Below are 23,334 nucleotides of genomic sequence, written 5' to 3'. Positions count from 1 at the left end.
TGTTCCTAAAATCTCCTCTATATGCATATAAACAGTGTGGTGAGAAATAAAATCCACTAACTTGTCAATAAAACTTGGTCTATGTCTAGACTGGAAGAGAGTATGAGGAAAGGTGAACACAAGACATGTGCAAGCTAACAATTGAGCTTTATTGAAAGCTTTTTTTTTTAATTAAAAGCAGCAATGAGCATGCACTTTGTGATGGGGAGTACAGAAAAACCAATGCAACAACAAGCATTAAGCTGCTCCCAATAAACCTTAACTCTTTTTTTTTCCCCAGAAGTCCTCATGGACATTAACACACGTGTCATTGCCAAGTGTTGCAGTCTACACTGCTTCAAAGATTTTCCTTTTGAAGCGAAAAGCTTCACTACGCTAGCCAACACCGCGCTTCTTGCGAACCCGGCGTCGTGCTCCATTCCCCGCTGCCGTGCATGTTTCTCTCTGGTTCGCTCCCTAGTCACTACTGCCCATGCGCCACTAGTAGCACTGAGCCACAGTCCCCTGCTGCCCAGCACCTTTCCTCGAAATCCAACTTTCAACTTTCAGTTTTCTCTTTCTTTTTTTGCAGTGGTCCACCGAGATATGTAAGATAGTTACTGTGCCATTTCCTTTCCTCAAAAACCAAACAAAACAAGTGAGCCGACAGCGTTCATAAAGTTCATTGGCTGTTGTCAACTTTGCAAAGGCAGTTCATTTTCACGAAAGGAAAGGCGCACTACCCGCTGCTCCGTGGGCCAGTGGAGCCACATGTATCAAATCAGGAATGAGGTGTCCACATATCCAGGGAGCCAGTTATGGGCCCTTCCTTTCCTCAAAGCCATCGCCGCCTAGAACATTGTCAACACCAACGAGCACGGTGAACATGACATCTTTCGCTTTGTATATCCTGGATTAGCTGAGCTAATTCGATCAAAGGGTGTTGGTGGAGGGCTGCTGGGGGCTGACACAATTCCTGTCCAGCCAGTGTGAAGCCAGAAAAATAAAATAACAGGGTCCCTACTGTCTTGGTCGACCTCAAGCTGGAAAAATTGCAAATGACATCAAAACTGTAAAACACAGGTTCCGGTGGTGTTCTTCAGTGCAAATATTCATAAACCAAAGTGTCCATTGCATGCCATTGTTACGGAGCGCATCAGCTGGCATACAGCTGCAGTTACCTGCAGCAATACCTGAATAAGTTAGTTCCCAAGGACCTTTACCAGGTCAGCAGCCTGCGGCATGTTGTTGAAGCCGTCAAAAGCCATTGTTCAGTTCTCGCAGCGGTTGCTCTGATTCTGTCTTGTAGCACAGCTTCCTCTATTGTGATGCTTCACCAGCTAGCTCTTGAATGTGCTCTTATAAAGTTGCTGTCCTACACTAACTGCGCATGTTAGTGCCTTGCTTAAGTACTATGTTCATTGTTTTTCTCTCTTTTTTTTTCAGTCTGAACAGTTCCAAGATGACCTCTTCCCAGACACAGCAGCGCCGACACCAGCCTTAACTGCTGAAGAGTGGCTGAGTGGAAAGAACAGGAACCCAATCTTGATTTCGATGAAGGTATGTGCACAATACCTGCTGCTACCCTAGATGCTCTTGCCGACCGCTTACAGCAATCATGCACCCCCTGCTCTCTCCCCTCATAGACACACTCGCACAATGGCTTATTTGTTGCACACATCTAAAATTGCATGACATGTTTTTGCAACACTAAGTGACTTGAGTTGCATATACCAGCTTTGTCTTCAGTTATAGACTGCAGCATAAAGGTTCGCAGGAGATGTGGAGCATGCAGTTTTAAATGGGATGTAACTTATGTATATGCAAACCATGATCTTTTCAGCCTCTCATGTGACATTTTCAACTAAGGAATAGGTTAGGGGAGGGGAGAGAGAGAGATTACATGAGTGGGACAGCATACCTTAGAAGCAGAGGCAATATTTTGAGACCAGCAAGAAATGTCAGGGCGCAGATCGAGGGGATGTTGGGGGCTACTATAAGAACCATGCTGCATGGTGCACTGTAACATCATTCAATAAAAGACATGGTTCAAAGTTGTGTTATTGAAGTCGCGCTCCAGGGTCTGTGTGCCTTAAAAGCCATCTCGGAGCAGGAGTGGCAGCACACACGGGACAAACATGTGTCACCTTAGCACAAGCAGTTGCTGGGGGAGCAAAGTTTTGAGCACAAGCGTATGCAGGCCAAGATGAAGCAACAACTTCACAATGAGACTACAGAATGAAATACTAATCTGCATTTCCATGATACTTGTGAAATGCAACACGACTAACTAAGGGTGGTCGTTTTGTTTGAAGCACAAGCGAGACCTGGGGAGGGGGGCAAAGATGGCTCAGAAAATACCACCAACTTCAGTTACAGTGCAAGTATGAATGCGCAAGCATGATGTCATTCTCAATTTCCTGCAACACACGAAAACAAAGCATGTGCTGTGAATATTGGTGAACAAGGGTCAAAAAGTGCATTCTGGACAAATCATAGTGTGCTCAGCCATATTGTCTTGGTCTTATTGTAAGCCTCAATTAAATGAGCCCATTGACATTTAAGCAAGAATGATTGCTGTGATTTGTGCAGCAGTTTATTCTGGAACCACCTTCAATATCAAACTGCACCTCACAGCGCCTGTGCATTGCTGCAAGTTGGCAAAGCAAGGTTATTTCAAGCACTCAATGTATTGATAAGAACATAGTTTCCAACACGTAGTCAATTCATAACAACCTGCTCAGCTCGCTGCTTTGTGTGTGTGAGCAGCCATCTGGTAACAGAACTGAGTGGTGCAAATGTCCCGGCAAAGCTGAACGAAAGCAGATGGGCAATCGCCTAGTTAGTGTATGTACTATAAAGAGTTCTTTCTATGCTTTGCTGTTCTTCTGCTATAACTGTGAAAGATGCTAATGAAAAGAAAATGGTTCACAGCGCAATATCAGCTATGGTTTCACAAGAGCTGTGCTGTCAATCTAAGTCGGCATTACTGTGCATGCTCAGATTACAGCTCGTGTAAATGCTTTTCACTGTATGATCTGTGGTTCCACTGCCTACAATAGTCCCTGCTACCTTAAAGGACCATTGCTCACAGGCCTGTCACTGTGAGCCAGAACTTTGGAACTGCTTTCTTTTTTCCGCACATACCAAAGGAAAATGTGTTTGTGCATACTGTCTGTTCTCTCTTATGTTTATCAGGATACTGCCTTCTAATGTAACATCTATTCAACCGTGAATGTATCGGTCATAGTCTGGCTGTAAGATGCACTGCTCTTTTACACACAACGCTGGGCTGGTAAAATAACAAACGTGAAAAACAAAAACATCAAGCACTTACTTGAAGTTTCTGGGCATTTTAGTGCTCTGCTGCTAAGTAGTCATACAGCTATATTTGGCATGACATATTGGACAACATGTGTTTTGTTTCACGTGTTACGAGGCTTTCATGCCGTTCCACTCCAGCACAAGCACACCAAACTTATAATCAAACGTGGAGTTTGTATTTGTGACTATGTCAAGCCACCATATCCATAGTTTTGTGCCTCCTCAGTAACTTTCCTTGATCCACATTTCCCATGCTTTTTTCTTCAGCACAGTACAGTTGACCTTTCCTTGGGCATGTGCTCTGTTAATACTCCGCTTAAGGGTTGCTTTACACTTCAGCAGGCTTTACACTTCATACCACAAACAGGCAAGAGCTAAGTCAAGCTAGACTGATAGATTAATGTCCCAAGGTAGCAGATACGTTGTTTTTGCTGAGAGCACACCTTTGATAAGCCAGTAACCTACATAAAAAGAGACATTCAGCGAGACCCTGAGCAAATCCAGGGAAACTGTGCCTGGTCATGTGCATATTCTTCACCAGTCAAGTTTGGCTCACCTTCTTTTACAAGGCTGTTTTAAAGGGTAAGTGTGGTCAAACTGTAGTTCAAGGTCACCACAGGAAGTGGTCACCAGACATGAGAAAACATCATGAAAAATTGGCGGTGGTTTAGCTCTGGTTAAACCTGGATTAACGCGATAGCTGCAGCTGGCTGAGTGGAACTTGGTCACGTGATCAGCCACGGCGCCGCACCGCCAGCAGCTGCTCCGCAAAACAGGGTGGCACACAGTCACAGGGTGGCGTGCCACTACGCTGAAGACTCGAAATGCTACCGTAATGTAGCTATCGCTACAAAAATAGGTGCTAACAAATGACGACACACAAGGGACACAAACTATTGCTTGTTTCACTTCCCTCCTGCTCTGCTGCGTGGAGCTGTCGCATGCAGCAGTTTCAGAAGCACGAGCTGAGCTCAAGCTCTCATCATGATTCGCACTTCAGCTGGACATTGCAACCGCCATGTCTTTCGTGCCTTGGTGGTGAGAATATAGAAGTTATGATGCTTATTGTGCAGTATGTTGGAGCCATCTATTGATACATATAATAACACAGCTAGGGCTTGTCTTGTTAGTTGAATGAGTGGTTTCATTTTCACTCAACCCAGCCAATCTTTTTCTGATTCGCCAAGAAGCACAGGCCATCTTCAAGGTACTCTGCTTCATCACATACTGCTTAAACGTTACATTCTACTGGTTCCTTGCTCTCCTGAAAAATTAAGTGCTGGCAATGAGATGGAGCAGCATTTTAAATGAAACTGTGAAATCTCCAGACTGGCGCAGGTGCCCGCACTCACAAGCCGGTGATGTACAACTCTGAACGAAACCTCGTGACAGCCGACCGAAACAACGAGCGAAAGTTCATGTTCATCTCGCAAGGGAACAGCGTGGACTATCGGGAGAAAGCAAACCACAACAACAACCACCACGATCAGAACAGTCACGACTCACCACAGCGCAACAACAGTGCAGTCAAGTGAGTTGTAGCTGGTTGTTGCAGTGCTGAGCATAGTGAAACTGAGCATAGCATGTTTTCGGTTTGACTTGGTACCTGTACAAAAGCATGTCCTGCCTCTGCTTTCAGCATTGGAATTTGCCATTTGCCACTTCTTTTATTATTATTATTACCAGCCATCGTTGGAAGTGCTAGTGCATCTGTGAGCATTCTTAATTTCTTCACCACCTGAAATTCTGGGAAAGCAAAGATCAGCATTTTGGGAAAGTCTTGGATAGAATACCAGTAATAGGCACACTGTCAGATAGATTGATGAATAGACCTGCATTTTTATTGATTGCTCGTGGTAGGTGTGCTACAACCTCTGCATTCTTCACGTTAGCTCAACATCTTCACAGCTGAGAACATAGCTGGGGAGTAATAGTTTCTGAGAGGAACCAATAGCTCTTGAGGGGTATCTTAGCACTTCTCTGGCAAAGCGACAACTGAACAAAACATTTTGTGTTATGAGATTAGGTTAGAAACTAAAAGATCTTGTCTCTCAATGGGAGAGCCGAGTATTGCAGTACCAGTGAAACGCCGACTTATAATTTTCGTTTGGTATTGAAAATTCCGAAAACAAACTGAGCAATGTTCCACAGTGAAACTTAACCATTACTAGTGTATCTCACTGTGTGACTAAATCTCGGTTAAATTTGACTTCAGTTCAGTTAATGTGCCATCATTTAAATGCGCTGATGTTAAACAGATAAGTTTCTCTTTGAAAGTGTTAGTTGTACGTTTCATTACAGTTTATGCTTTTTTCAATGCATCTTTCAATGTGAAAAAGGAATAAAGGAAGTTTAGCTTAAAAAACAATGCTTCTTTCATATCGCTGAATTGAAGTTCTTAGAGTGGCACTTACTAGATGACACCACAGTGCTTTGCAGCTGTCAGACGCAGTGGTGGCACAGGTCACTAAAACTGTTGTTGACGAGACCTACGGCAGTGTGCATTAATGGCTCTGCATGCAGAACCTCAATTTAATGTTAGCTGTACTAAATCTATCTAGTTACTGTCTAGCGAGCTGGGGCCGTATTCTTTTCTGGTTCCTCGCGTGTGGCAGCATACGATCGCTGATGCACTCACCAATCAGTTTCCAACATCGGGATACATAAAAGAAGTGTATCTACTGATTCAAAAATTCTCCGTGAAAATCTTCTATAACATTTCTGACGAAAGTGTGAAATCAGGCTTGTTGCACGCTAAGGTTTCGATTGCAGCAAAAAAACTTGGGTCCTTAAATATAGTTGTCGGTCCCTTTAAGCATCAAATGAAATGCTTGAATTGTGCTTAGCACTTTATGCAGTCTGGTGAGATGTTCCTGAAAGTTTGAGGCAAATATGACAATGTTGCTGAGCTGTACCAAACTAATGTTCCGTCAAAAATCGTGGATTTTTGCATTTTTCAAGGACCAGTGTGTTCTCATTTTCTGATGATATGTTTGTAGACATCAGTAAGAAAGATGTAATGATGTGAATGCGATAATTTAATCATCTGAATTCTCTCCAAAGGTAGACTCTGGTAACAAACAAAGTTCTACTGACGCCTTGACATGTGTCTTTCTCATGTTTGTTCAAGCAAGCTCCAGTGTGCTCATATGCTTGTGTGGGAAGAGTCGTGATACTGGAGCTTGTGACAATGAAAAACGGCTGTGGGATTACGATACCGAAATCTTGTTATAGCGAACGGGTAAAAAAATTGTAAAAGAGTTTGATATAGCGGAAATTCCTAACGTAAAATTCCGCCAAAAAACTTGCGATGGAGAAGTTAAATTTAATCTGCGGAAGAACAGCAACTGGGAGACACATTTTTCATAGATTTAGCACCGTTTCGAAACCGCTCGCGGCGATTTCGGAGGCCGCAAAAAACCGAGTGGCAAATGCTAGTAAAGCTGGCTTCGCCGCACAGCACCACAGCACGAGGCGGCGGATCGAACACCAGCTAGGGTGCTTTCCTCGCATTACAGCGGTGTCGCGTAAAAAATCGGATGCCAGGATGAAAGCTATCGCCGTTTTCACTACTTCTCCTCCGCGACAGTCAACGTGAACAGAGGATCGCTGCTGGAAAGTTACAACAACCGACCGTGTTGCTGGTTCCGGGGCACTGTCGACAGGGGCGAGAGGTGCAAATGGGCACTGACTGACTGGCTACCAGCTTTTTTAGCCCCTATATCTTCTGCGACGCAGTTGGCAAAGCGAGATGAAGCGTGAACCATGGCGCTAACGCTTGCCGCTCCACCATCAGTAACCATGCAGTGAGGCAGAGCCTGCCGTCTGCCACCCGACCGGCAAAGCTTGGCTCAGCAATTCGATATGGCAAACCGCGTTTGATGTACAGAATACGAAATGCATGTGTTTGTTAAAAATATTTAAGAACAGTTCGATACGGCCAATAATTCACAATATCAGTGTTTGTCGTAACGAGGTTTGACTGCAGATCATTCTCTCGGCATGCTTACCTTTAAGAATGAGGTTATGTTCTTTCTTTTCTTTGTCCTTGTGCCGCAAGGAACCTGCGCTGCCCAGGTGGCACTGAAATTTTTTCCATTCAGCAAATAAAAATGGTTACCGTCAGCAGCTTGGGCCGCTACAAAGGCAGGAGCACATTCTGAATAATCAGAGGCCCGCATGTGGCCGACATTCATTACCTAGCTATTTCGGCGTAGCCCAGATAGCTGACTCACAGCACGTGTAGCTTTGACACAGCGCGAAAGCTCATGCCAATAAGCGCATGAAGGTGGCGTGGAAAAGCACTACGAGTGGACCAAAAACTGCTTGCTTCTCCCGCTAGGCTGTGTGTTACGGCGCTGCAATTGACATGGCAAACTACAATGCGCATTTCCGCTTGCACTGCTTCATCATCATGTCAGCCCAACTTGCCCATCGGTTAGCATGGCTTACCTTGAGGTCAATAGAGGTCCCACTGAACGTAAGGCCCTTGTCACTTTCACCTTCAAGGCTCAAGCTGTCTGTCCTCATTATTAGGCAGCCGGTAGTGCTGCTGTAGTTATATCTTAGTGGCCTGTGTAGATGTTGCGCTAAATAATGCACTGGTTACTTCTCTTTTCTTGGCATCACAGAAAAAAAATGTAAACGTGGTCTCACGTCTCCTCTGGTTGGGAAACTTTGGTTCACTTGCTTGTGCAGTTGGATTTGCTGAACCACTCAGTTCACATATGTCACACTGTCCTTTGCCTCGGCAGTGGATGAAATCTTTTTTTTAAATTCCGTGTGTGGCAGTGCTTCACTCGGTGCTTCACTCGGTGAGTGCTTGCATGTTCGTCAAGAATTTTTAGCATCTACTGGTGCTATAGTGAGGATGATCAGAAATCTGACCTAGTTGGACTGAGTTCCAGAGACTGACGTGCCACTCTTCATCAGGTCGTCCATCTGAGGGTAAAACCATGCGAGCATTTTCCCACGACGAGGAAACATCAAGCGGTTCCTGTGTTATGTTTTAACATAGTCCCCCTCTGCGGGCACTTTCCACTTGGCATTGCCACACGATCTGCAGTGGCCTGATCTTGTGGGCTGCCCTAGCCTGTTGTCGCACTTGTCAGTTTAGCTGCAAGCTGCTTGGCACCAGTGTCACTTGACTCGTGTGATATTATGGCTGTTAATCGACACTTATATAAACTGATAGTTGGAGCCATATTCTGGAAGTGTCCTGTAAGTGGGCTGCCACCATCACTACCACCACTGTCTGGGGTCACAACCACACTGTGCACTGGTGGCATAAGTTAGCTAATGATGCCAGTGTTCACAGTGGTCAACTTCTGCTTTGAAATATTTCAGTGTTACTCATAAGTATTTATAGCACAACTTTAATAATATTCGCTTTCTCATTACATTTATTAATGCAATGGCAAGTGCAGATACAGCCGAGGTCAAACGGCACATGTTGTACAGATAAATTGTAACAGATGCTGATCTGACAGAAGATGCTTAATCTTTGGTTATCTGCATCTGAAAGTCCGTGTACTGCTTTGGTGCCCTTCGCATTCATGTGCACACTATTTTTCTGGCTGAGCACGTTCCATTTTTTGGCAGAGCATGGCAATAGCATAGAGAAGAGAGGAGGTGACGTCAAGGCAATGTATCAAGAAAGACAAGGCAGCTGTCGTCACGTAACGATCACCCGTTCATTTCGAGCTCCACACATTTAGGACATGTCATAGTGGGCATTCCCACCTTGGGCGCTTCCAGAATACGTCGCAGCCATACTGGGCTTATCACTCGGAGGTGCCCTCGGCAGTTGGAAAATTATGCCGAGCTGTTGCTGAGGCACAGGTGCAGCAAGTGGTGGGTCATGCCCCTATTAGGCCCTTCATCTATTTTGCGTCATCACTGCAGCCAGGCTTAGGAGAGATTTCATTTTGCAGTGTGCCCCTCTTTCTTACTATGTCATGTTGTTCTTTGGGTACTAGGTGTACATTTGGAAGAGCGACTTGTCCCTTTCCTTGATGCTGATGCTTGTAAATGTTCTCAAGTTTTCCTTCCTGAACTGACCCCAGATCAATAGTAAAAGCTCTTGGCTCTTGTGCCATGCACATGCTCACTTTGCAATGCTAAGTTCATGCTGTTCAATTTCATAGAGCTATATACCATCCAGGAGTTCTGAAACTGGGTTCAGTGGAACCCTTGGGTTCCTTGAAATGCTTTTAAGGTTACATGTATGCCTTAACCCCCACCTTTTGTTATACCCACTTCTTCTTTTGTCATTTGGACTAATTGTACTGTAACTTCTTTTAGCAAATTGTTTCACTGTACATACAGTTATTATTACTGAATTGGGCCATTTTTCTGAGGGGCTGTGTGTGTGCGTGTTCTTTTGGCATTCATCTGAGGCAGGAGAGGACAGAAGTCAAGGCACGTGGAATTTCTCAGCACATATTAAAAACCGCCTTGCGTAATCGAAAAATACCTAGTGCCATGGCGCTCTTTGGGCATAGATGCCCTTGCGCCATAAAAAAAAAAAACTTTGGTTCCTCTTGGCTCAAAAGAGAACTCCTGGATTCCGCATTACTATACTTTGAAGCAGCCCAAATGTCCTCCTGCATAATTTTTGTGCCAGTAAGCAGCACGAAACCGACTGAAAGGCGTGGTGAAAGACCAGTAGCAGTGGCTGTGCTGTAGGCGGTGGACAAGACATAGCTAATTGTAGACTACGAGGCAAGCGTACCACAGCTGCCGCTAAGAGTTGTTGGGCGTCTGACATCTGTGCACCCTATCCTTGCTGATGCAGTGGAAACTCTGGGCAGCAGCTGCCGCACGCAATGACGATCGGTGGGAACGTGGCCCTGACAACCCCAATCAAGCGGCCCCAGGGCCAGCACTATGGCTGGCGCCATGTGAGTGCACCACGGTCGCAGCAGCAGGAATCCGTTTGCGATGTGGTTGCGAGCCACACCCTGCCTGTGGCCACATACGTCACCATTCAGGACCATGACAGCAGCTCCAGTGAGCCCGAAATGGATGGCGAAGTACCCCAGTCGGAAGAAGAGGTTAGTCACAAACACCTGTCAACACAAACAACGACACATAGAAAGGCTGGGTGAATTACCAGTTAGTCTTGCAACCATTTGATCAATGCTTAGACCACAAATTTGCTAGCTGGTTCAACAGTGTCTTGCGAACAAATGGGTGAGACGTGCCCTGAAAGAATTTAATAGTCATTTATTTGCAGTTGTTGCTGTACGACATATATGTGATGGTAGTCGTACACACAAGCATAAAAATGCAGGAACACACTATTAATGAACTCGGTGCGCATTTTCTGAGGGCAGTTTATGAGCTTAGGTAGCTTGCCTTCTGTTGCGGCATAATATCAGGTGTAGTTAATTTCTTCATTAGAAGCCTGCTTATAGCTGCGATAAAAATGATCCCCCCCCCCAGCACTAGCACAAACAAACAAGAAGGTTTTGCAAGTGCTGTTTATTTGAGGCCTCGATATGGAATTATTTTTCTGCTTTTAGCCTGGTCATGATAAAACAAGTTTGTGATATGAATGTTATTGTGCATAATTATTCCATGGTGTCAACATGTTCCCTTGACCAAAGATCTGACAGTAGGGCTGGATCCATTTCCTTCATTTTCCTTTTTATTGGGATATCTGCGCCCGATGTTTAGAATCACTCCAATCACGCATCTCAAAGATACTGTAATGCCATGATCAGCTAATAGTTACTCTCCAAATTTTTTCTCACTGTTTTTAATATGAACTTATTCAAGTCACAAGTGAGGACATGTGATATTGAATTGTGGTAAGCTCGTCATTTATTTAGGAGCATTGTGCAAAGTTCAGATATGTGGAACAAGTTAAGCACTGGCATGTGCAATTTATAGCTATGAAGTGCACATTGTAAATTTATTGTCTAGCAAGCTGCAAAGTCATCAAGCAACAACTGCTCAGTGGCATGTTCCCCAGGACAGTATGCATGATGCCATGCCCTATGTGCTGTCATGTAGGTACTGGTGAAACTGACAAACTTACGGAATGGCTGAAAGGACGTGGACATTGTGCATCCATGCTAAACCGCACTGCTAAAGCTGTGACTGAGCATGGCACGAAGCGGAATAATTATGCAGTTGAACCTCACTGACACATTTTTAAACAATTATGTAAAAACGTATTATTCAGGAAAACATGATCCGAACCACCTAATTCTTAATAATGTAACTGTTGAATGAGGTAGAAAGGCATATTTATTGCCACTTTTACTTGATAAAGATTTCAACTAGCATTTCTTGGCACAAGGTCTGAATGGCTCCTTTCCTAGAACTCAAAAAATTCTGTCCGCATTTGCATTGTCCTCAGTGCAGAAGAAACTTTGCAGCACATCTGGTCTGTTGATGGTAATGGCGGAAGTAGCTGGGGTCTCTTTCTCACTGTTTTCGGATTCTTTGGCTGCTTGCATTAATACACTGCGGGGAAGCTGCCAGTGTAAGGGGAAGCTGCCGTGGCAGCTGCTGTCACAGAGTTCTTGCTCTTGATGCTGCCTTCCCCAGACTCAGCCCACTTGTATGCAAGTGCATTGTTGTAGTTAAGGTGCTTGTCCTCCTTGCTTTTAGGCACTGCAAAGAAGTCGCTGCATTTCTTATGTCTCATCCCTTGTCAGGTTGTTGGCTGCTAAATGTATTATACGACCAAAATCTATAGAAATTTCGAACATATTATCCAGGAACTCATTGACTGGAAGAAAATTGGTACAATTCTTATGAGACATTTTTGTTGCCCATGATTAGAATATCTTCAAAATAATGAGCAATCGTAAAACAGCAAAACACACAAAACCAATACCGGAACTGACAGAACTGAAACTCTTTTGACCAATACATGACATCAAAGGGAACCAACAAATGTCTCAGATATTGTCACAAAACTGCTTACGTATGCATCGAACAGTTAGACTGGTGACCGAAAATGATAACTTCACTAATTATGTGTTTGAAATAACCAAAATCAAGCTTGAATTTCCTTCCTTTAGCAAAAGCAGAATGAATATCGATGTGTGCAACTCGTGATGTCACAGGTTGCCCATAGAAACTTCTCTGATAGAGGTAGAGGTAACGAAATCGGAAAGTTTTAAATTAGTTTTCTATTAAATAAAATTAAACAATTTATTTGCTATGAAACGTCGCCCAGCTACGAAATTCAGCACGAATTATCTGACAACTGCAGAGAACCTACAGTAAAATGCGTGCACATCAGAAAAGCTCCCGAGTAGCCTTTCAAGATCAAAGTTGTGTGGAGAGTTTACCGCCAGTTTTTACTAAGGGAGCAGCCTTCTATCTTGGCCCATGACCAAAAGCAGGTTATAAATGGGTAGGCGTTTTTCCCCAATAGTTTCCTTAGCAATCAGCAAACTGACGACATACGCTCTAAGAGCATTCCCCTTCAGCAGGCTTACTTTATTTGTAAAGTAGCCTGCAGCTCACTTTAGTTTTGGTTTGCTGCTTCATCACAAGTGCAGCATTCTTAATTGTATTCTTTTTTTGCGGTCTAGCCATGAAGCATGCTGCTTTGCTAGCTTGTACTGCGGTGTTCAGGATGAGCATCACAGTGTGGCGGATGCTCTACCAAAAGACCATGTCCAGGGCTTGCTTCAGAGAGCAGCACGAGTCTGGCAGTGCGGCAAAAAAAGTATAGAGAATGCAAGCATGTGGAAAAGAATTGCCTGAAATGTCTGAAGGTACAAGGGAACATACGTGCTCGATCCACTGGTAACAATGCCAGGCGACCGGGTTGCTAGGCAATGCAGTTTTTTTACGAGAATGCGCATCCTGTAAACTTTCGCTGCTGATAGTACATTTAGATACAGTCAAGAAAGGTTTTCCAGTAGCGTCCACTCACATTTGGTGCGGTTTGTCTCACCATTGTCACTGACTGCATATTCACAGGAGGCATTAGAGAGTTGAATCGGTAAGAACTCAGTATAAGGACCAAGCGAGTGCAGCTGAATAACATCAGATTTACTGATGACGCTACCCTGATAACTCGAAAGGAATACCACTGCATGGTTGAGGGCCCATAGAAGCAGAGTACAGTTGTAGGCTTAAAAATTTATATGAAGAATATTAAAGTAATGTTCAAGAATATGGCAAGGAAACAAGAGTGCTACTATTGGTAGCAAAGTATTGAAAGTTGTGAGAGAGCACATCTATCCCATGACTGCCGGTCCATACCATAAGAAAATGTATCAAGAGAATAAGAATAGGTCCTAGCACATTTGGCAGGCACCCTCGAGTTTTGTGCAGCAGTTTACAGACACCCCTCAAGCACGAATTCTTAAGTTGCCCCAGTTACAGCGTAACGCCCACCAAGCAGGCGATTCAGAAGGCTCGGTCTTGAGATGGGAAATAAAAGTTATCTCCCTCTTTTTAAAAAGAAATAGTTGTATATCCTACCAGTACTCAACTTGTGGGGCCAAAACTTGAACCTCAAAGAAAATAACTGAGTGCATGGCATCAGAGAATAAAATGATGGGGTAAAATGAAGAGATAAAAAGAGAGCATCAATTAGAGAGCACGAAGGCAGTGATGCGTCATCTGAAGTGAAGAGGAAATGAACCTGGGCAAGATCAACAAGTAGTACAATAACAGATAACCAGCTGCCTGATGCAGCAGAGTTATGTGTACAGGTGAGATTAGGTGATTTGCAGGAACAGGGTGCCTGTGGCTGGCACAGGACAGGGCTAATTGAAGATCAATGATGGAGGCCTTTGTTTTGCTGTGGACATTGCATAGTTGACGACGCTCGTGACCACAGTGTGTTCAGCTGTTAGGACATGCAAACTGCCACATTTTTGTGACTGGCATGTTGAGAGTTATGACTGTACATGAAATAGTGGCAACGCTGAAGGTGTCAAAATCATCCCCTCTTGGAGCACTGATAAATGGGCAATGTACACAAAAGGCAAAGCAGTTGTGCATTGACAAGAGTACTAAGACGAACCTTGATATAACAAAATTCACGAAGTAATGCTTTTTTTCGTTCCCCAATCTCCGCCCTGTTGAAAGCCATGTAGCTTAAATTTTTTCGTGATTTAACAAAGTAGTTTTATACCATAAACCAGTCTAACTGGTTTTGGAACCAAACTGACAGGTTATAACCGGAACCAGTTGGTTCCCAATTGGTTTCAACTGGAACCAACTAGGAATTCAATTGATCCCAGTTGGAACCAACTGGGATTAACCATTTGGACTGGTTAAGATGCTCCCAGCACATCGCATGCATGTAGTACCACGAGCGTCCTTGACAAGCAGATGAAAACTCAGCGAAGGCAGACTGCGATTTTTAAGTGCCCTTTTATGTAAGAGATTCCGGCGGACTTCAATCAAAATGTACCGCTGCACCATCTGCCATGTACATGTGAAACTCGCGCTCCAACACCAGCCACCTGTGTAGTGCGGTGAAGCCTGCCGCCCACCATAGGCACAGACATCGTTTAGTGCTGGAGGTTTCAATATACACCAGTTTTTTCAACTCAGCTATTTTCAGCCGGAAATGTCCGCAGTGCTCGTTTGAAGCTTTTGTCCCTTTTGAACGGCATCATCATCGCCGTGCGCCCGCCGGTTCGCGTGTTCGTATATCATCCATCATCCCGAACCGTAACATTTTTAATATAACTCACTCTGGCCGAGACATTTCTGAAATTCGTATCGCGAAGCCCAGATAAACCGTAATCGCATCATCGAGATTCTGCTGTTTTTACAGGGTGCCATCTACCAGGATTGCTCTAAAAGCCTGTAACTTTATTTGGACCGCTGAAATATAGGAACCCCAACTTAATTCAATTCGCGACTTAACGAAGTTTTGGGGCGAAAGTGACTTATATCGAGGTTGGACTGTAAATATTTGTACACTGTTTAAGACGAACCCCAACTTAATTAAATTTGCAACTTAACGAAGAAGTTTTGGGGGTGAAAGTATGACTTATATCAAGCTTGGACTGTAAATACTTGTACACTGTTTAAGACTTGGTGCATTGCTCATGAGAGCAACTTGCGCTTACAAAGTGATGGTTGCTATATTATGCAGGCAAGGCCCGTTGCTTTCAGATAAAACCCAGTTTACCCGAATTTCGCAGCCCGAACAGATTTCTTAAAAACCTGGTTAAACCAGATACCTACCCGAAAATGCGCCTTCTAGAGAGCATCATTTTTCAGCCCACAAATTTGAAGACACCACACTAAAGTAATGTATATGTTGTGCTTGTTCAAGAGGGGTGTTTTCAGAAAAATGATGATTTACAACCTCTTTTAATGCCTGTTATCTGTGACGCGGCGTGATTTGAGGGTAAGATCGAAAAGAGTGTTTTAAAAGCGAGAGGCCAAAAGCCAGTCAAAGACCAGGTGTCTTAATGGCATCATTGTATGAGCCATTAGCCATGCTCATAACGTCCTGCTCCAAGGCTCCTATGCATTCAGAATGGTCGCTTTGATGTTGAATAACGTTTCTGCAGTCTACAGACAAAGTCAGCTAGGCACTGCAGTTTTGTGCAAGAGATGATAATGCATGAGAAAAAAAAAGACATAAAAAGAAAAAAGATTACCGTATACCATATACATGAAATACGTGACCTACAAAAGCTGTCACACATGAAGTGGTGGGAATGATGTGCTAACCTGCACCATTGTATTAAGCCTGCTACATACCGCTGCAGATAGCTGGTTTTTGATGAAGTTGCACCAATGCTATGCAAAAATACTGAAGTGACGTATGAGCTATTAGGAGCACCATAGTGGAAGGCTCCAGATAAATTTAGTCCACCTGGGATTCTTTAACATACACTGACATCACACAGCACACGGATATTTTAATGCGACAGCGTTAAGGAGCTCGTGTTGCAGAAAAGCCGGTGTCAGCTTTATAACATGAGAACCTCCAAATAGGAAAAAATCTTGTGGAGATATGGGGAATCGAACCCAGGTCTTTCAGATTTCAAGGCAAGCATGCGCAAAACACTCAGAACTGAATAAAAGTGAACTTAATGCGTTGCGGTCTTTGATTTCGTGGAGCCTTTGTGTACTGATGCGTACACGAGTAATACCCTGGCAGCGCTGCAACGCGCTGTCGTGTTCCACTCTGAAAGGACAGTTTATTTGAATTTTGCTGCCATCAAAATACAACCATCATGGCTGGGATCGAACTCATGACCATGGTATCAGCCGCTGAGTGTCAAAGCCACTAAGCCAGTTAGGTGGATGGAGTTACTGATTTGTGCCACTTTCAATTATAAGATAGCATTCTCCGCAGGTTGGCTCCTTGAGGTGGAGCGCGCACATCCACAACCAAACGCTTGGTCGCGAGATGCATGGAAGTGTTGAACTGCAACAAATTACATATCTACGCTACGCCATGAAATAGCAACGAGGTGGTCATTGTCCTGCTACAGCATCATAATTCTAATGAAACAAAGTGTCAACGCTCAACCCAGAGCCATCATTGTGACTGGTGGCCTGTGTTTTAAAATCTTGCAGGACTTATTTTAAGCCTAAAAGAACCCTGGCCGCTGGCATGCAAGATTAAGTGACAGGGTGACGCGAAATTGAGAGAGTGATGATGTCACACCCAAGCTGAGTCACAATCGCTCCCACGTAAAACCATGTCCACTGAAGCAAAGATGCCGGTTTGAGCAATAGATATCGCAGGTGCAAACGAAATCCCAGTCGTGTCATCACTTGTTGACCAACAATGTGGTGGCAGTATTCCCAAATACATTCACCAAAATTTTTAGCAACTGTTCGTCGCACAGCATTCCGGCCGGTTTCATAGCATTTCTTTTTGCATACAGCTTACATGTTTTAGTCAAGTCGGAGGCTAGCTTGCGACAGGGGTTCGGACCAATGACATATGCTCTTTTCAATTGCATGCTTTCTGAAACTACATTTTCCCTTAACATGTGGTTGAGGTGTCCACCAAGATGTCGAGATGGGAAGTTGGAGGCTAGCTTGCAGCAGGGTTCACAGATGACATGTGCACATTCAGTTGCATGCTTTAAGGCAATATTGAAGTGTCCACTGAGATGTCGAGATTTGAGAGCTACTGCGCCCTTTCCTTACGTCAAAACACATGCTTTCACATTCCTCCACGTGAGCAGGCTTAAGTGCCCTCAAAACTGTTTCTCGGTATTGGGCTCCTGTTACAAAACAAACTACCTGCTCCAAATTAAAATTTTCTCTGCTACAAAGTCTGCTCCAAAATGCTCACCTTTTCCACCACAGCACATGGCATAAACCAAAGTATTGTTGGCAGCTGCCAAGAACAAGCCAGTGTATATTTCATACTTGCCTACCACTACATGACATCTGGCACTATTATGCTCAGTTTCATTCTTCGTGTGCAGCATAGTGAAAGATATAGAAGTAGTCTGCATGCAAAAAAATTTGCTGCGGTTTAACGACTGCTGAATCTGGTTAGAGAGCAAAAACTGTGGTGCATCGGTCAAGTAGACTCGGCTTGGAGTCTGTAACGTTGAGTGCGTTCCGCACACTGGATAGGCAGCGTGCCCACACTGCCAGGTGGCAGTTAAATTGATGGTTCATCGCGAGAGGTTGGTCACCCACTGAACCCTGCGGCCTATTCTACCGCCCTCTACCGGTGAATCGCAAGGTCAAAGGTCAAGTGGTGCGACACCATAGTGGACCATATATAGTAAGGCCCATAGCCACACTTGACTTGGGCAGGGCATGTAATGCAAAGGCGAGATAACCGCTGGCCCTTAAGGGTAACGGAGTGGATTCCAAGAGAAGGCAAGTGTAGCAGGGGGCGGCAGAAAGCTAGGCGGGCGGACGAGATTAAGAGGTCTGCAGGCATATGGTGAGCGCAGCTGGCAAAGGACAGCGTTAATTGGAGAGACATGGGAGAGGCCTTTGCCCTGCAGTGTGCATAGTCAGGCTGATGATGATGATGACCTCTGGCTCGCTTGGTCAACTGGCAACACACGGCGAAATCGGCTTTACCTAGCATACTGAAGCTTTCGCTTCAAAATGAAAGGAGGCGTGTTACTCCGCGCTTGTTTTGTGGTAGAGTGGTCTAAGGCAGGTGTGTGGGCAGAGTGGTCTAAGGTCTAAGCGACAGCATGTCGTCACCCATAACAGCACATCTAATCAAGCTCATGACAAATTTACCACGTACTAAGCCTGCAGGACCCCACCATGGCACACTCCACTTACCACGGTTGGCAGGTGGAGTACACTAGCCCCCCGGTTGATTCACTGATGAAAAAGCCGTTGTGCCCTGCTGGAGCCTTTACCTACCAGGTGCCACAGTCGGCAGGTGGCAGTGTAGGGCGGGAAATCCTTCTCTCCACTTTCAGAAGAGAGTGTGGTAGGCAACCAGTTGCAGATGGCAAAGTGAAGAGAGGGAAATCCCTCTTTCCTTTTTGTGCGCTATCACTATGTGGGTCACTAGCGAAAAATTACGTGTCCTGGTGAAGGAGGAAAACTGGTTTCACGGAAGCTGCGGCCATCTGGAACGGGCGAAACCCATGCACGCCAGCTGCAGCCTAGTTGAAAGGAGGCAAACCGCGTCAGTCATGCCACCTGCTGCTGGCATTGTAAAACCACCATGAGTAGCCTATGCAGTGTGTCCATACACATTGTGCTAGTGCACCTACTTCACATTTAGTTTAACGAAGTAAATTGGGGGTAAATTTTTTTTTGTTCACCACCATCGCAGATGTAGGCAGCATAAACAAGAGCGCTAGCTTTGACAGCATTGCACCTGATGTATGAAACAAAGTATAGATTGCTATTGGACATGAAAAAAAAAACTGCCAATGACACGACTTTTTCAACTTTTGCTTTATCGTGCAAGATATGAAATTTGTCATGTCTTTAGCAGGAGCATGTTATTTGTCGCCCGCCTTGCAGTAGCTGCAGTTGCCATCAAAGCATGAAAACGCTGCAATCTTGCGCTTCTCTAGGCTTTTGTGCACTTCCTTAAAAATTAAATAAAAAATGTTGGAAGTTATCTTTTTAGAAATTATACCACTTGAGGTTTCTTTCAATGCTGTGCAACTTTCTCCTTGTAACTTGTGTAAAAATTTATCAATGTAGTGTTCAGAAATCTGCACTTCCACTCAAGTGTGAACACCAGAAGCAACACCTTCATTTCATGCTCACACAATGTGCCAGTCTTTTTCTTTTAAACCAATGCCTCATATTATGTGGGACATCTTGTATGCTCATCATCTTATGTAATACTAAAGCTAGAAGTGAAAGGCTTTTGAGTATGGCTGTTTTATTGCAATATAATTTTTCCTCTAGAGAACACATCCTTTTCATAATTTAATTCACTACTGACAATTGCCATCAGAAGACTAAAGTCCTGAATACTAAGCATTTTATATTAGCACATTAAGCTGGTGTTTAAAGAGACACTAAATATTCCATGCATGATCTGTTCACTGCCAGCAAGTGGAGCCCCAAGTCTTTAAGCCCCCTTCACTCACTTCACGCTCTTTTAAACACAATGCATCAAAAAATTGTACCCCGAAGAAATAAATGGGCTCACTCCTATTCTTATAAAAGCTCTTTGGCAAATGCCAAAAAGCTGACACATCAAAACTTTTCCAGCCAGCTTTGCTGACTGACTGCAAGCTCAGGAAAACTACATGCAACCACCATGTCACAAGCCTAGGAAACTTTGCATGCGTCAAAGTGTGCATATAAACCCTGTGCCATAGGTAGTTTGCAAGCTGCAAGCCAGTGCTGCCTCAGAACCTTCAGAGACTTGAACTGCTACCACGCAGTCCAAGTTGAAAGGTTCAGTGCTACTACTCATGCTGGCAGCTGTGTGTAACTAAGCTTTCTCTCTTGCGGCGGCGTTGCTGCAAATCATGCAGCAATTGTTAATACCTTCACACACGAGATGTAGCCATTATGGCAGTTGCTTATATATGCATACACCGGACAATGCACTCATAACTTGTTGCAAGAAACGTGCCTGTATCCCAGTACAGCAGTTGCAGATTCGGTTCCTGTTGTCATATTTTCATTTTCTTTTCGATTGCCAAAGCTTATTGTGTTCCGCTCTACTGTGCAAATTCTTCCTCTTTTGTGCCCCACATGATCTCAGTTCCACTTGTACATCATAGCCACCATTCACTAGTTGAAATGAAAACGGGAACAGAAGAAGCAGATGTTCAATTATCCATTATTCGCCAGACGCAGGTGAATTCCCGGTTAGCCATTCTGAACAAGAAAAACAAAAATTTGGTCTTTACACCTTTACCGTTCATTCAGTCTCGAGTTGGGCAGGCACAGTGAACTTGTATGTAAACTGTGTCAACACAGAAGCAAGGCAGCGAGCAAGGCACTGCTTAATCCAACCTACCTAAGCTATAAGCTACACTGGTGCATGTACAGTATAGGCTGTTTCACACTTACTAAACACTGTAGGACATGGCTGTGTTCTTCCGAGCGCCAGTGCGTCCATTGCTTCAGCAATGGCAGGCAATGTGGCAGATGAGGTAAAGCTTCCCTCTGCAGTGTTGGACGCACTGATGCCTCAAAGAGTATGGCCACCCCCTCCCATGTTCCCTCCAAGTATGGAACCTGTACGTCATGCAATATCAGGGCAGTGCTGATCATTTTGTTCGTGCCATCCAAGGTGAATAGGAAGGCAACCAGAACATTGCTGTTAGTTGTTAGAAACAAAACAGGCAGACCTGCAACAGGTAAATATGCAAATGCCGATGCTGCAATACAGTAGAACCTCGATAATATCTGACTAGAAAAAGAAACAAGAAAAATGTGTCCCCGCTCAGCAACTAATCTGGAGTACCAGGGTTCAAACCCGACCGTGGCGGCGGCAGTATTTCGATGGAGGGGAAACGCTAAGGCACCCGTGTGCTGTGCGATGTCGCACATTAAAGATCCCCAGGTGGTCGAAATTATTATTCGGGAGCCCTCCACTATGGCACCTTTTTTCTCTCAGTCCCTCCCCTTATGGCGCCCTTCATGTGTCCGCGGATATGTGAGACAGATGCGAGACATTTCCTTCCCCAAAAACCAATTTTAAACCTTGATACAAAAATTGAGACGATAAAAATAAAAAATGGTGTCCGTGCCTGTGCCACTATCAGCCTTGATACAGTGAACCTGCATATAGTGAAAACATGAAAAATGTGGACAAAAGGCCGGCATCTGAATAGTTTCCAAACACAATTTTACTCCGCTGAATCTCGTATGGATATTGTAAAGATATATAGTAAAGAAGAAAAATCTATAGTTCACTGTATGCAGACCACGAAGTGCAGATACCTTAAATCTTGTTTCTTTTAAGGGCCATTTGACATAATGGTGGCCTGGAATGCTCACATACAAAAAAATGTTTCAAAAGTTATGTTCATGCAGTTTAGAATAATTTGAGCAACGCAATAACAGGGCCCAATGACGGGCATGCATATGCATTGAAATCAGTAAGGCCACACTAGACACAAGAAAGATAGCTAAATTTTGCTCCAATGTTCAAAATAAAATCCAAGCATTTAAAAGCAACTCCACGACTGCTATTGCAAAAGAACATTGCAAACTGATGTTACCTGTACTCACTCACGTGGAAAACTTGTGTGGACGACTTCTCTGGCTAGGGGTTCTACTGCATCGTTACATCGCCCTTATGCCATCACGGGTCAACTAAGTTTGCATCCTTATTCTTGATACAATTCAGATGGCTTCACTAGAGTAGTTTGCCAAAACAAGCAGCACAACTGCCACACTGAGTTCGCTCAGACAAGGCACTTGTTGATGGCAATACCTTTTTTTTGTGCAGCTACGCAAGGCATTCAGAAACCAAAGTGTGGAGCTGCGCAGACTCCGGAGCCAGCTGGCCAGCAAAGAAAAGAAGATCCAAGAACTGGAAAGCAAGCTTCAGCTACAGGCACACAATGGCGGCTGCTAGGAAGGGCCTACCCAGCCAACTAAACTCCCGATGCGCATGCAGAGGACTGTACAAAGCCTTTCCTGCAAGGAGCAGCTCCTTGTCACAAGCTGCACGCTGCCGAGCTGCCTTTTCTGCAATCACAGGCCTCTGTGCAATTCAAAACGCCGTCATGCAGCTACTGCCACTAGCGCAAAGCCCGAGCAGGCTGTTGCCTTGTTCAATTCAGGGTGCTATGCTTGCTCTTGCCTAGCAATGGATCTTAAAACATGCAACTTGTACAAGCCCATCTACAATGTTTGGCTCGTGTTCTTGCATCCGTGTATGTGCACGGTATGAAGCAGCCAAGTTGCTGCTAAGTGCTGTCCAACATGCCATTACAATTTGCTTCATCTTCAAAGTGAGTTTAGAAAACAGAGTGGTTTTGTCAGTTCCAGGGGTTCAGCAATGCAGACAGATTCTACAAGCATATGCTTAGGCTACACTACAGATAGCTCGTGAAGGCACTTGGGAAGCACCAAAGCGCCAAGAGGAACATTATACACATACCACGTTACCATTTTTGTCAATATTCCACTTCTGTTCGGTGTACAGTGTGTGTCAGTATTCTGTATTGTATAAACATGTTAACGCTAAGTCAGCAGTGCTGTTAAGAGCTGCACATGGTGCACTTGAACTATGGTTGATCACATTACTTATGTTTGCATTTTCCAGCAGACAAAGTTCTATTAAAGTTTCTATGCAACTTTCTTTGGCTTGGCAAATAAAAGCTTCACCAAATGATGCCTGTGCCTAACTTGTTTGCAGCAGAGGCAATACCTCCGATTAAGAGTTCCACCCAAAAATTACTCATTTATGCCAACTAAATCAAAACACCAACTGCACCTTGATCACTTTTCTGTGCCCTTTGGGATTATTAAGTAAATGCAATGATTAACTGCCACTAGGCACAAGTAAAAAAGAACACTTGGGCACAATGCCAGTTGTCGGACCTGAACATCCAACACTCACTGCAAACCAATACTGGTCAGCAAAAAAAAGATGTGGCAATTACCAAGTATTCATGACCATCTGACCTGTCCAGGATTACA

The 23,334-nt window shown here is 44.3% G+C and overlaps 1 protein-coding gene across 3 annotated transcripts in view; it reads left to right on the top strand.

Annotated features, from left to right (window-relative positions):
* LOC144093698 (coronin-2B-like) overlaps positions 1–23,026 on the top strand; it is a 188,798-nt gene extending 165,772 nt beyond the window's left edge. For all 3 annotated transcript variants that reach the window (XM_077627298.1, XM_077627299.1, XM_077627297.1), the window contains 4 exons: positions 1,426–1,539; positions 4,632–4,834; positions 10,100–10,358; positions 22,136–23,026. In XM_077627298.1, coding sequence (XP_077483424.1) covers positions 1,426–1,539; positions 4,632–4,834; positions 10,100–10,358; positions 22,136–22,264 — 705 coding nt within the window. In that variant the 3' untranslated portion in view covers positions 22,265–23,026. The remainder of the gene's footprint in view (positions 1–1,425; positions 1,540–4,631; positions 4,835–10,099; positions 10,359–22,135) is intronic.
* The last annotated feature ends 308 nt before the right edge of the window (positions 23,027–23,334 follow it).

This window comes from Amblyomma americanum, chromosome 6 (assembly GCF_052857255.1).
Source record: "Amblyomma americanum isolate KBUSLIRL-KWMA chromosome 6, ASM5285725v1, whole genome shotgun sequence".
NCBI classification, from domain to species: domain Eukaryota; kingdom Metazoa; phylum Arthropoda; class Arachnida; order Ixodida; family Ixodidae; genus Amblyomma; species Amblyomma americanum.
Note: the sequence above shows the minus strand (reverse complement) of the source record. Positions and strands in the feature narration are given on the sequence as shown.